This window comes from Oryza brachyantha, chromosome 1 (genome assembly GCF_000231095.2).
Source record: "Oryza brachyantha chromosome 1, ObraRS2, whole genome shotgun sequence".
Classification (NCBI taxonomy): Eukaryota; Viridiplantae; Streptophyta; class Magnoliopsida; order Poales; family Poaceae; genus Oryza; species Oryza brachyantha.
Genome location: NC_023163.2, coordinates 15319278 through 15334474, shown reverse-complemented (window position 1 = coordinate 15334474; position 15197 = coordinate 15319278). Strand labels below are relative to the sequence as shown.

Genomic DNA, 15197 nt, shown 5'->3' with positions numbered 1-15197 from the left:
TATCAGATATATATAAGATATATGGATATATATTTGAAGTATTAAATATATTTTAATTATAAAATAAATTATAGATTTTACTAAGAAATTACGAGACGAATCTTTTGAGCCTAATTAATTCGTCACTAGCACATGCAGGTTACTGTAACACTTATGGCTAATCATATACTAATTAGGCTTAAAAGATTTATCTCACGATTTCCTTCGTAACTAATGTAACATTAGTTTTAATGTTTATGTATTTTATTGTAGTTTATTTTTGGGTTAGATATGTATTCTTAGCGATCTAAAAGTTTATTTTTCAGTTTTAACTCTTTGATCGCCAAAAATACATATATAAAAGTTCTATTACCATTTTTTTTGCAAATATGTTCTTTGGCCAAGGATCATGCAGGAGCATGTGAAGTTCTATCACCTCAATGGCCAACTCTGCTAGCCAAATGCCCTTTGACACCCCCCCCCCCCCCCACAAATCCTCTCTCTCTCTCAAATTTGCAATGTCTAAATATTTCAGATGGTCAACAGTAACTGAAGAAACAACAGAGAAAAGCAGAGAGAGTTTTGTGCTACAATCAACCTTCTTCAACTTTAAATTTTTTTCTCTAAAAAAAACTTTAGATTTTTTTCTTTTATTCCCTCAACTCAGAGTCTGTTACATATATAACGTAAAGAAAAGATCTACCCAAATCCAACTACTGACCGTGCCATCCAACGATATTGAATCCATTGACCACTGCTCAACTGCACAAGGTCGCGTTGGACGATGGATACTTCTAACCCATATTCTCTCTTTTTCCATGAATACGTTTAAATAGTATAATTTTTATAAAAAAATTATATATAAAAGTTACTTTAAAAATTCATAGTTAATAATTAATTAATTATATATTAATATGTTACTGTGTTTTTCGCATTAGTTAACAAGCTAACTGTCGAATGGGGCTGAAAGGATAGATGACTGCTGTGTGGCTGACTGAATCAACTACTCAGCAGCCAACTATACGCATGTGCAAAACAAAATTCAACTAACAGAACTGAAATATGCATAAGAGACGAAATCCTACGACTAGGAAGAAAAAGACGAATGAATGGGTTGCTGATTAAACTTTGAATATTTTTTATTCTGTGAATTTTTAATCTGATTATTCCGAAATTCCACTGTGAATTTTTAATCTGATTATTCTGAAATTCCACTGTACGTCTAGTTAATCGAATTTGACCCGATAAAATACGAAAACAGGCATTCACGGTCTTTTAGAAGGATTAATTAAATAATTTCTTTTGGTTAATTAACTCCTAGCTAACCCAACATGATTTCTCATAATTTAGTTTAGAGAAACGATTTATTGACTTAGGGCAAAACTCGGGGTGTGACCAGTGTCCCACCAATGACTAGCGCTAGCTTCAACATGAGGAGTTCACCGTGGCCTTCCATGAGAACTTCGTGTCCATTATTACCATCATGAAGATAAAGAGGGACAAGATTCGGATGCTTAGGCAAGACAACATGAGTGTGCAAGGCTACCTGAATAATTCAGGAGGAATTAACTATGTGTCACTTTTAGTTTTGACTACTCCTCTTGAGAAATTTTACCGTCCAACACGGTACCATTTTCTAGCCATCGGATCGTGTAGATCGAACGGCCAATAATACGAGGTACCGGCGAAGGGAAGAGCGGTACCTCGCTCTGTGCGTGCGGTACTGTCTCTGTGAAGATGGCTGAGAGGGTAGTACTGAAATTTCACGTTCGAGTGTTTTTTCAAGATTAGAGTTGGATCTCTCCCTTCTCTCCTCGTCAATCACCTTCAATGACAGCAAACAGGGACCGGCGGAGCAAGGCGTCCGGCAGCCACTGATGCCGCCGCGCTCGCGGCGCATGCTTGCGCCGGCCCAAGCCGATCTCCCCGTCAGTCCCCTGCATCTTCGCTCGCTAGTTCTTGCTGCATCCTGCTGCTTCCTCTGGTTGCATCCTCGCTCGCTTGTTCACTGCCTGTGCTGATCTTCATCCATCCCGCGAGCAGCGATACTGGCATCCTGCTGCTTCCTCGCTCGCTTGTTCGCCGCCTCGCCTGGTTCAACTGAATACCATCCAAGACGTCGCCGCGACAGCCGGCGGCGGCGCAAGCAACAAGCGCTCGCGGCCCATCCTGCCCTTTCTAATCGGGTCAGATTTTACTGGGTACCTACCGGTACTGGTCCCATCCGGTACCACTTGTTGGACCATAGTAATGCTCACCCATGCATATATAAATTTATTTACCACCGTTGAGAGAAACTTCTCTAATTATTTGTCACTTTTAACAATGTGCAGTGTCATGTAAGATTGCCAGCATGGAGGGGCACACAAAAATACCATGTTGCTCCTGTGTATTCGAGCAAATAAACAGCTAGCACCTGACTGCAATTTTGTGGATTCATCAAAAATAAATCAAGTCAACTTGGTACAGAGGGTTGAACTAGAGTAAATGGTCTGACTGCAATTTTGTGTATTCACCAAAAATAAATCAAATCAACATGTACAAGGATTGAACTAGAGTAAATGGCATGATGAACTAATAAAGTGTATGTCTGAATGCTTGATGACATATTTTGTTTTTTTACTGATGTGTGGCTTAAGATGTCGCGTGATGAACATGATTAAACTTCTAATATAATGCACTGTATGGCCTAGTTAGGTTTAGCTCTATTGTGTTATATATGTCTGATGTAGACATGTCAGATTAGCTATTGTGTTATATATGTCTGATGTGGACATGTCAGATTAGCTATTGTGTTATATATGTCTGATGTGGACATGTCAGATTAGCTATTGTGTTATATATGTCTGATGTGGACGTGCGGTAATCTTAGCTGGAACCACGGTTACCGCGGTTTCAACCACGAAAGCCGTGCGGTAAGCTATGAGTTTCTCCTTCCTCTAGTACTTTGCTGCCGTGCGAAGCCGTAGTAACCGCGGTTGATTAGGCGATTTCTCTTCAATTTCGCGTGGTTTGTGTTTCGAAGACAACAATTTCTAAGTGTGTTAACCCCAGAATTTAGAAATAGCCGTTGAAAAATTAGTCAGGAACAGTGACCGGATCAGATAAGAAAGAAGGTCAATTGGGCTGAAGAAAAGGTGAAAAATAACTCGGATTCGGTCGATAAAATCTGAATCGGATTGGAAAAGGAGTCTGATGGACTTAAAAGCACGTAGATAAATTCAGAAACAAACCAGAGTCTGTAACTTTTCATCCGTAAATATTGATAACTGTATGTACTCTGACACATTGTCTTATGTCTTTCTTGGCAATTTAGCTTAAGTTGGCAAATTAGATAGACAATCCAGTATTAACTCTAGAACTATAATTGTTTTGAAAGTAACATAAAAACAATGTTCACGAAACGGACAGTTTCTCTCCCGTGGTTATCCCAATAACCGTAATTATTGCAGCGCGAAGCCGCCCAAAACCATAAAAAAAACCGTAATAATCGTGCTTCAGAGCTCTCCGCGGCTTGACAAAAGTAAGGATAAAATTAAAAGATAAAGGGCTCCATCGTTTCACAGTTGCAACTGCTTATAAGCCAAAATTTGAATTTTAGAACTTAATTTTAAACTTGATTTTGTGGTTTTTTTCATCATGGTTTATTTTAGACATTTTACTTTTAAGTCACTATAGACACGTATATAAAAGTTTTACATACAAATTATTTTTCGTTTGTAAAAACGAAACGATGGGAGCCAAAATCCCCAAATCAGCAAAACGAGGATCCTGCCCCCCATACCATGCAAGGATCAGCGTTCCATCCCCAATGACTAGTACTAATTCTTGGGCAGATGTTCACCGTGCTGGTGCTGGGTTGGAAGAGGGGACAAGAAATCCGCGATGTGGCCTGGCCTGGGGAGGTGATCGATTTACTCCAAGAAGTCCACGAGGAGGAGGAGGAGGACGACGAGCGCGGCAACGTGTGCGGATGAATCCGTCACCTACACAAAGGTGAGCCCCTCCCATCTTCTCAGCACCCGCGCGCACATCACCATTAGCATTAGAGGCCTCCCGCAAGGGGTGCTCGCCTGCGCCGGCGCCGGCGCCGGCGCGGCTCTGCCCCTGCGGCAGTGGAGGAGGCGCTAGGGCTCAGCCCCGTGAGAGCTGGGTTGGTTGGTGGTGCGGCGTCCACTCCACTAATGTCGAGCTCCTCCACATCGCTGGTGGTGGGCTGGGTTGCGGCCGGATTGGGGGCAGAGAGCGATGACGACAGGTAGAGGTAGCAGCACTAGCACCGCAGCAAATCAGTGAAAGCATTGATTACATTAGAAGAAGCTGGATTAGATTAAAACTAGCTCGTTGACCTCTAGGGTCCACGACCAGAGTGGAGGCAACCACTGTGTGTGCATAACAGGGTCAACTCTACTGGGCAGGAAATGAAGATGATAACCAAAGCATGATTAGGCTAACTATATAATTGTTTCTAACTATTTAATTTGGAAGTATGTCTGAATGGATTTTTAAATTGGGGTAGAAGTTTTTTTTTTCCAACAATATTTTCATTAAAAATTATAGTTTTCATACGGACAGAATTTTGTCCTCGGTCTTCATGTGAGATTTTTTTTCAAATAACATGTAGAAATATTTTGCTATATAAAGATTTTTTTAGTGTATAGAGAAACTTTCTATTCTTGTTGTTAGCTCCTATATTAAGTCTTTTCTTTAGTACCCTTCCATCCTAAAATGTAGCTACTGTATTAGAGCCTATCCAGATTCGTAGTCGTAGAATGAATTAAATCTCACCATATGTAGCTATATCATGAGATGGATGGGGTAGAAAGTTTAATGTATCATGTTTCTTATTATAGGAAACATCCCATTAGAAGCACTGTAAGTGAATTTATGTGCTTGTTAAATCCTGCAGTACTCTTCCCTTAGTAGGTTGGGCCAGATATTAACTGGTCTAGTTGTTACCTGCAAGTGTAGGTGTATTCTTCTTCCTCTTCTTTTGGCCAGAAAGTATAGGTGTTTTCTAATAGAGCACACTGCATGCCCTCAAACGACTAGTCACCAAAAGGATTGTTTATTTGCATCGTGCATTGTAATTTGTAATATGCAAATATCAAGATGTCTCCCCATCTGTAAGCATGATATGTTGGAATGCTCAACTAATTGTTCAGACTAACAATATTTAAGTGACCAACCTGTTGCCCTCCAGTCATTGTGTAATGTACTAGTGGATGCAGCCGTTCAAAAACCTCCCAGAAAGCCAATACTTAGCATCCACTCCCGTTTTCCTCAAAGCAGTTACATAGTCCATTTTCTTTCTCTCCACACTGTTCGATCTCCTGCTGTGCTTGTGTTGTGACTTGTGAGTGAGCTCTTGGTGTTCCAATGGCGGACCTTGTGGTCAGCATGGTGGTCAGGCCATTGGTGTCCATGGTGAAGGAGAAAGCCTCCAACTACATCCTGGAGGAGTACAAGGTGATGGAAGGCATGGAAGCGCAGCACAAGATCCTCAAGCGCAAGCTGCCAGCCATCTTGGATGTCCTCGCTGACGACAAAAAGCAGGCGTCAGAACATACGGAAGGAGCAAAGGCTTGGCTCGAGGAGGTCAAGTCAGTGGCCTATGAAGCAAATGAAATCTTTGACGAGTTCAAGTATGAGGCGCTCCGGCGTGAAGCCAAGAAGAAGGGGCACTATGCCGAGCTTGGCTTCAATGCAGTAAAGCTCTTTCCTGCACACAACCGTATTATGTTCCGTTACAAGATGGGTAGGAAGCTGTGCCGGATTGTGCAGAATATTGAAGTCCTTGTTGCAGAGATGAATGATTTTAGATTTACATTCAGCCCTGAGGCTGTAGAATCCAAGGAATGGAGGCTAACCAAATCTGACATCTTTGACCCCATGAATAGTGGCACCATGAATATTGCTAGGGAATCAAGAGAAGAAGATAAGAAGAAGCTGGTTAGCATCTTGCTTTCACAAGAAAGCAGTGTGGAACTCACAGTTCTTCCTATTGTTGGAATGGGAGGATTGGGCAAAACAACCTCAGCAAAGATCATTTACAATGAGGCTGAAATTCGAAAGCATTTCGAGTTGATGCTATGGGTGTGTGTATCTGACAACTTTGATGTTGCATCTGTTGCTGAGAGTATATTTGAAGCAGCTCCAAGGGAGAAGACTGATATAGTAAACAGGGATGACAAATATGGAAAAGATGATAAAGTAACCAACAAGTACAGAAAACCTCAGGCACTTGAGAAGCTTGAAAAATTAGTGAGTGGACAGAGATATTTCCTTGTACTGGACGATGTTTGGAATAGGGATGCAAATAAGTGGGAACAATTAAAGGCCTGCCTCAAAAATGGTAGCACTAGTAGTGCAGTATTGGTAACAACTCGTGATGAAGGAGTTGCTCAACTAATGAATCCAGATTATGCCTACAACCTTACTGCTCTGGAGAAAAGGTTTATTAAGGAATTTATTGACACAACAGCATTCAGATTAGAAGAGGACAAAAAACCTGCTGAGGTAACTGAAATGGTTGATGAGTCTTTATCTGAAAAAAGGAAAATGGTTGATAAGTTTGTAGATAGATGTGCAGGATAGCCACTGGCAGCAAAAGCACTAGGCTCTGTACTTTGCACCAAGACCAGTGTGAAAGATTGGGAGGAGGTATTAACAAGTAGCAGCATCTGCAATAAGGAGACTGGAATTTTACCAATTCTCAAGCTCAGTTACGACAACTTGCAACCAGATATGAAGCAGTGCTTTGCATTCTGTGCTATTTTCCCCAAGGATTATAACATTGATGTGTACAAGCTGATTCAACTGTGGATCTCAAATGGTTTAATCCCAGAAAAGAAATATAGCCGTCTTGAAACCACTGGAGAACATATTTTCAATGAGCTGGCTTCAAGATCATTCTTTCAGGACATAAAGCGAGTCCCATTTGGCATATATGGATATCGTTCTAAAATCATATGTAAGATCCACGATCTTTTGCATGATGTTGCCCAGTCAGTTATGGGAAAGGAATGTGTTGCTATAACTAAGAATTCTACTGAAAGAGAGTTGCATTCAGATGCTCATCACCATTTGCTTGTCATGTGATAAGGCAGCTACCGTGATGAATAATTATCTAAAGAAAGATTCTCCAGCTATGCAGACACTGCTCTGTGATATACGTCTCTATAGTTCTTTGCAGCATTCAGGAAAATACAGATCTGTACGAGCAATGCGACTCAATCAATACAATAGTTCATTCTTGCTTAAACCAAAGCATCTGCGAAACCTGAGGTACCTAGATCTGTCTGGAAGTTATGTAAATGCACTTCCTGATGATATAAGCATCCTATAGTATCTACAAAGTTTGGATGTTTCTGGCTGCATATATCTTTGTCGACTTCCAAGACAAATGAAGTACATGGCTAGCCTCTGTCACCTATATACTCATGGATGTCCAAGATTGAAGCATATGCCTCCAGATTTAGGAGAACTCAGTTCCTTACAAACACTTACATGTTTTGTAGTAGGCACTGGCTCAGCCTCTGATTGCAGTAATGTTCGAGAGCTGCAGCATTTAGACATTGGTGGTCAACTAGAGCTACGTGAGCTACAAAATGTTAGAGTGGAAGATGTAAGAGAGATGAACCTTGAGAAGAAGCAGATCTCAGAACTATCTTTAGTATGGGAGGAACAGCTCCCTGGTTTCCCATCAGCAATCTGTAATGTGGGGTTTATCGAAGCTCTCAAACCTCATAATAAGCTTCTGGTTCTAAAGATGGATTCTTGCTGCAGCTTATCTTTTCCGTCATGGATGGGTATGCTTAAACTTCTTGTAGAGATTGATCTGGATAACTGTACAATGTGCCAAAATATTCCACAGTTTTGGCAGCTTCAAAATCTTCAAGTTCTTCGACTGGCTGGGTTGGACAAACTGGAATATTTGTGCAGCGTTGGTGAAAACAGTGTGACATGCACGGCATTCCCAAAACTGAAAATGCTTGCACTAATAGATCTGATGAGTTTCAGGCGATGGTGGGAAATAAATGAGAGGCAAGAATATCTTGCTTTCCCTCAGCTTGAGGAGCTCATTATTGATAGTTGTGGACAGCTGACAGGTTTGCCTAGTTGTGACTGTAATATGTCAGGATCTGCATTACCAGCTTTAAAGAAACTCAACCTCAGAAGTTTAGATTGCTTTGAGAGATGGCAGGGTGCGGAAGGAACACACAGCAAACCACCGACCTTCCCTAACCTTGAGGATATTTGTATTTGGAGTTGTCCAAAATTAGTAAGTCTACCCAAAGCACCAAATCTCAGGGCATTAGGAATAGGGGATGCTAACACCCATCTGATATTCCTTTGCTTACCAACATACATGACTTCATTGTCCACTCTGAGACTGCAGCACTTAGGTGAAGAAGAAAAAACACTGTCTGAGCACAGTTTGATTGAGAGTGTGGACAGAAAGATGAATTGGGATCGTGAATTCCCTCTGAAAGTTATGGGACTAATTGGGTGGAATGTGTTGTTCGGTCCAGGTGCACAAGCGCTATGGCCATGTTTTGCACAACTTCAAGATTTGAGTATCTCGGACTGCGATGCACTCATCTATTGGCCAGAGAAAGAATTTCAAAACTTGGTATCCTTGAGGACATTGCAGATAGAGGAATGCAACGAACTAAAGGGCTACGCAGACTCTCCCAAGCACTCAACATCAGAAAGGGGCCAACTCCTGCCGCATCTAGAGTCACTATATGTATGGTGGTGTAAAAGTTTGGAACATCTCTTCAACGTCCCACCATCTCTCAAGAAAATGGATATATGGGATTGCCCTATGCTTAAGTCCATATTTGGCAAGCAGCGATGCAGGTCAGAATTAATTGAAGGGACTTCCAATGATGTCCTGGCATCTTCAGGGACATCAGCAGCAGCAGCTGGGGATCACTCTGAAGAGCCCCCACCACCATTGGCACAACCTGAGCATACGCACACATTTGGCAAGCAGCAACACGGATCAGAATTAATTGAACGGCCTTGTGGTGACATCGTGGCATCTGGGGATTACTCAGGAGAGCTCCCGTCGTTGGTAGAACTCTGCCTTATGAGTTGCAAAGCTCTGGCATCGCTACCCAACGTGCCACAAGCATACTCATCCCTCCAATCACTTACAATCAATGAATGCCCAGCTATAAAAGTGCTCCCTACAAGCCTGCAGCAACGACTGGGCAGTCTCGAGTAGAAAGATCTTGATTCTCGTCATGAAGGTATGCACCAATTTCTACATTTCCTCATGGTGAAGCAACAGGTTCAATCACACTCTTGTTCGGAGATATTATAGGGTGGACTGTATTAGGCATCTCGACCCAAAGTGATTAGTTCGAACATATATGTAAGTGATTGCAAGTTATAAGGTTCAGAGAAACAAATGCATGCAAACAAATTACTGAGTAGTAAAAGGAGTAGGCAGACAGAATAGCTTGACTGGTATAAGGTGAAAAATCTTCAAAGAAAGAAATTACTCCATGTTTTTTTATACGACGTCGTTGACTTTTATATGTACGTTTGACCATTCGTCTTATTTAAAAGAATTATGTAATTATTAATTATTTTTTTATAGTTTAATTTATTATTATAGGAACTTTAAGTATGACTTATAATTTTGCATATTTGAATAAAATTTTTGAACAATAAGAACGGTCAAACGTATACCAAAAGTTAATGGCGTAGTATAAAATAATATAGAGGGAGTATTATTTTTTAGGTAAGAAATAGACGTATTTGTTTGGTGCGATTGCCCACATTTCTCACATTGACTAAACAGTATGGACCTTTAAAGCCAAATGGTCTTATAAATGATTAGGTGAAAATTAGGTCTAGCTACTGATTGGTATTTATGTTTCAAATGATTGTTCTTATCGTTGAAATTGGCCGAATTTTGCCAAATGCCAACAATATGAAATTAAACTGATAGTAATTTAATTTTTTTCATAGCTCTGTATAATTCCATTATTTTTCTGCCTTAAAAATCTGATGGTGTATATAAGGAAGTTGATTTTAGCAGACTGAAAGTCCGACCTGCATCTTGCACCTTCTACCACAAAATTCCATTTCTGCCACTGCTTAGATACTCCACACTGAAATTCTGTTCGGCATTCGCCAAAGATTTCTTCTACAGTATCATATATTTTTGTACTATAATAATCTCTAGCGAACGAACACTGGATCAACAGAGATATATTAGTTGATACATGTTTACCCCTAGTAGTTATTAATACGGAATAACTAGTAAAATTCTTCTTCATTGGGTGCAATGCCTCCCTGTATATACTCTCCGTGATGCATTATACATATATATTTTCTGACGTCAATGTCTATTATCAGGGCCAAAATTGTTACAACCAACGACCTGGAAATATGCCATCCGCAGGTAGTAGTTTCTATTCATGGAGACATGGACATACTGAGGAAAGTTACCAATAAGCCGATTTGTAATATCCAAACAACCTGGAAAAGGCTGGTATAGTTATCGAAGTTTATGCAGCAATCCATCCAACAAGCTACACTTTAAAGTTTTGCCCAAATCACAGCATGGAACCCCTGTGTTTACGGCATAAACTAATCTATTTGCTATACTTGTAGAGCCATGGAGATGCTATCTTCTAAGAGAAACCAAATCTGGTGAGTTTAAGCAATGTGACGCTCTTACAACTGCCGCTTGTATTATAGGCCTATGGTTTCATGTCGTGCATGTTTTCTTTTTCTGGTTGTATTTCCTATTTCCAGAATGCTTCCTGTACGTCCAGATGAAGGGGGTTTTTTTTTTCTGTCGTGCATGTTTTTTTTTGGGTTTTAATCATGTATTTTGTATTTCCAGAATGCTTCCTGTACGCCCAGATGGAGAAGAGCTTGGAGAATGTATTTTCCTAAGAGAAAAAACACCGACCTGTCCAGATGGAGGTTCTTTTCTTTTTTGGGTCGCTTGAAGAATAATGAAGCTGTGTTCAACAGAATTCAATTTGAATAATCTCTTGTCCATGGTAGTCCGAATGGTCTCTTTGAATAGAATGTTTGGGATGCATATTTCGTTATACACTTATACCGTGTTCCAGGAAGTGATTCAATAAAGATTTTCTTCTTTTTGATGTATTTCTAGTTCTACAATAAATGGCATACTTCCAAAATGGTTTTCCTTTCCAATATCCATACTATTTATTCAGCTTCTATGAATATGTGAACATCTAACCCACACCTTTCGCTATAGTTGACTAAGCTCCAACTCTATCATTCGAGTTTGAAACGTTGTTACTACCTCCTCCGTTTCTGTTTTGTAGCGTAAGTTGTTTGATTTTTTGATTGCAATGTTTGACCATTTATCTTATTTAAAAATTTAGTATAAATATAAAAAATAATAAGTCATGATTAAAGTTCATTTGATAATAAAGTAAGTCACAAGCAAAATAAATGTTATTTCTATAATTTTTTAAATAAGACAAAAGGTTAAATATTACGAGAAAAAAAGTCAAACATCTTTGATATAAAACGAACGAGTACTTGTTAGGCCGTGTACTCGTGGATACGTGTGAACGCATGGTTTCAGACCCATTAGGCGCATAAACTCCTAAGGTTGATATGCACATACACTCCGTCAATGGAATAGAGAGTTCCACAGCGAAAATCTCCATTGACTTGCTACAAGAACAGTCAAACAGATACGTGGCTGCAAAACATAATAGTAGAAGCTGTTCATCTAAGGATATCACTTCACATATTATATTTTTTCCACGAGTAAAATGATGCAAAAGAGTGGATTATGGCTGCTCTGTGAGTGCCCAATACACAGAAACATGATATAAAAATATTTTCACTTAATTATCACAATGTTATAGTATCGTAATTCTTGTCTCATAAACATATGCGTTAGGCATACCAAAATATGCATTAAATAAAATAAATAATGTAAAACAGATAGGCTCATACTAACAGAAATGGCTTGATTGATCCTGAGCTCCAAGTAACAAACAAAGGTTGATCAGTCATCCAAGGGGCTCTGTAGAAGCAAGCAAACGAAGGCCATACTTGTAACAAACATATTGGTAAACCAGAGATCTATATACAAGTTTGACACTGTAGAAACAGGATAAATGACAAAGGCAGCCTTCTCAAGCAAGCAAGAACAATGCGGGAGTCAAATCAAAAGGGACTGAGCTTCAGGGTACTAGACAGCATTAGCAAGTAATACACGAAGTAGCAACAGAATGTGGCATGCATAAAACTGCATGCTTATACACAGGAACAGCAAAAATAATGCTATGATAGAATAACAAAAAGTATGTTAAAGGTAAATCTAACAAGCATAAACTATTACATTTCTATCTGAAGACACGATAGAGTTTACATGTACATGATCTATGCCATGTCTCTAAACAATAGATGTCCGATAATCATTTCCTTGACCACCAACCCAACTGATCGCTGTGTTTTTATGCGTATCGTCATTTGTCAGGTCAGCCCTCACGTCCTCGACATCCCACCACATCTCCTGTGATGCATAAAGATTTGAAAGCATGACCCTGTAAGAAGCCTTGTCTGGACATAACTCAGATAGCCTCTCAGCAACGATCCTTCCAAGGCTGGAATCACGATGGACACAGCAACCCCAAAGCAATGCACCCCACACACCGGAATCTGGTTGTACTGGCATAGTTTGTATAAGATCATATGCCGCCCTGAGCTGACCAAACGTTGCAAGAAGCCTCACAATATATACATAGTGCTCTATTTTAACCAATATATTGAACTCATCTCTCATTCTGCTAAACAACTTCCACCCTTCATCCAAGAGGCCCGCATGACAACATGCAGCAAGTAATGCTGAGAATGTAGCACTGTCAGGCCTGAGGTTGTCACTTATCATCTCATCAAGGATTTCAATGGCTTTCACTGCAAAACCGTGAGAACCAAGGTTTGATATGACTGTGTTGTACATAACTAAATTCTTACTAGGCATTTGGAAGAACACCCCATATGCAAGATCAGGAAAACCACATTTTGCATAAGCATCAATTAGAGAAGACGAGACCTTGATGTCTAGATGAGCTCCAAGCCTAACTGCAAAACAATGTATCTCCTTGCTATGATTAATATTTACTGTAGAAGCACATGCCGAGAGAAGGCTAGCAAGCAATATGTTGTCAGGCCTCCTACCCGAGTGGCACATTCGCTGAAACAAATCAAATGAGTCCCCGTACATGCCGATGCGCAATAACCCTGTAATTAGTGAAGACCATGTAACCAAATCTGCATCCAACAAGTTATCAAACAAGGTGTGGCCCGAATCCATGCATCCACACCTGAAGTACATGCTGACAAGCGCGCTTCTCACATGGTGTCCTGCATCATAACCTCCCTTGATACACACTCCATGAACGGCATGACCGAAAGCTAGCGCCTCATGATTCCAGAAAGATGAGACCAAGCTGACCATTGAGTACCCATCCGGCTGCTCCCCAGCTCTCCTCATTGCGGAGAACAGATCAAGGCCATCGTACCACATCCCCCGGTACCCATAAGCAGACATCATGGAGTTCCAGAGAACCAAGTCTGGCTCAGGCAATCCATCGAACACGCGGCGAACGTCGGCAAGGGGACCAAGCTTCGCGTAAGCGCTGACGAGCGCGCTTCCGACGACAGGATGCGAAGACATGGCCGAGCACACCACGATGGCATGCGCAGCCCTGGCGGCGTCGGGGCGCGAGCAGTCGACGCAGGCGCGGAGGACGCAGGCGAAGGTGTGCGCGTCAGGCGCTGTGGCGGAGCGGCGCATGCAGGCGAAGAGCGCGAGCGCCGCGCGGAGGTCGAGGCGGCGGGCGTGGGCGCGGATGAGGGCGTTGTAGAGAAGAGGCGAGGCCTTGTGGCGGCGGTCGTCGAGCAGGCGGCGCGCGGAGCCGAGGTCCCCCCGTGCGGCGTAGGAGCGGAGGAGGAGAAGGCGGAGGCGGAGGTGGAGGTCGTCGGGCACGGAGGAGACGAGCAGCCGCGCGTGGAGCTGCTTGGTGTGGGGGAGCGGGAGGAGGAAGGCGGCGCCATTCGCGGTGACGGCGGCGAGGCTCCCGCGCATACGGGTCTTGGTCTAAGGCCTGATTCATCCCCGGTGATAGGTGAAGCCCAAACGCGGTGAACTCTTCCTTTTCGCCATCCGGTGGAGGAGGCAAGGCCCAGAGGAGGGAGGCGGCGGCGGCGGCGGAGGAGGAGGAGGAGTGGGCGCGATCGGAAGAGGGAGGCGGTGGCGCGGCGGAGGTGGGGGCACGGTGTGGGTGGGCGAGGCGACGACGATGGCGATGCGGAAGAGGTGAGGGCGAGGCCAGCCCTACTGAACCCGTGCGGCCGTGCCAACCCTTTTTTTGCAAAGTGAAGTCCATATTATGCCCTTCAACTATACTTGGAGTATGAGCATGCTCTTAAGATTTAAGATTTTAAAAAGCAATCGGTGAGAGGTCAGTTTCTTATAATCTATAAAAGTTAGAAAATGTGGCTTCTAACTTCTAATTCATTTTATAGATATTACAACTCTAGATTCTTAGAAGCTAAGTATTGTTTGGGAGAGCTTCTGACTTCTGAAGATTCTGTAAGAAGCTTCAGCTACGAGAAGCTCACCAAACAGGCCTTATGTGTCATTCAATCGTAAAACCAACCGAGTATAGACTGTTCTTTAAATGTTGAAATCCAAACAAATTAAATATCTTGGTGGTTCCAAAGACTGTTTCAACTTACATGGTGCTTTTTTTAGAACCAACTTACATGGTGCTTTAACATAGTCTTCATCTTAAGTGGATAATATAATTAATCTCTTAATAATAAAATAAAACAATTTATGGGACTTATGTGTCATCCTATCTCCCTCCTATTCTCTCTCTGTTTCCTTCTTCCTCCCTCCTCTCTCCGATAGGGGCTCATCCCATACCTTAGCGGCGGTCAAATGGTGACAGTTAAGCAAATGGGAATTGGGATGGGGGAGCTCGACCCTGACACCAAGAACTTGAGCAACTTAGAGCTATGATGGAACCCACGGATAAAATTTGAACAGTTCTAGCAACATTAGAGTGAAGAGTTTCAAGGTCAAAAAATTACAACAACAACATGAGAAGCAAGTAGTTGAGTCTATTTTGAAAATACATACCACGCTGGCAGCTGCAGTAGAGCTGGCGGAGGAGGATTGGGATGTGAGA

General features: G+C 41.8%; 1 protein-coding gene, 1 long non-coding RNA gene and 1 pseudogene across 2 annotated transcripts; 2 read left to right on the top strand and 1 right to left on the bottom strand.

Moving 5' to 3' along the window:
• Window positions 1-3710: 3710 nt before the first annotated feature.
• Window positions 3711-11121, top strand: LOC107303448. Its single transcript, XR_001551798.2, has 4 exons — window positions 3711-3975; window positions 10357-10402; window positions 10615-10653; window positions 10850-11121. It is a non-coding gene; the product is annotated as an uncharacterized LOC107303448 (long non-coding RNA).
• Window positions 4709-9234, top strand: LOC102719347 (annotated as a pseudogene).
• Window positions 11122-12185: 1064 nt separating the features above from the next.
• Window positions 12186-14223, bottom strand: LOC102719068 (putative pentatricopeptide repeat-containing protein At1g64310). The gene has a single exon (XM_040520487.1). It carries the CDS (start codon window positions 14087-14089, stop codon window positions 12395-12397), a length of 1695 nt encoding a protein of 564 aa, XP_040376421.1. The 5' UTR covers window positions 14090-14223; the 3' UTR covers window positions 12186-12394.
• Window positions 14224-15197: the final 974 nt, after the last annotated feature.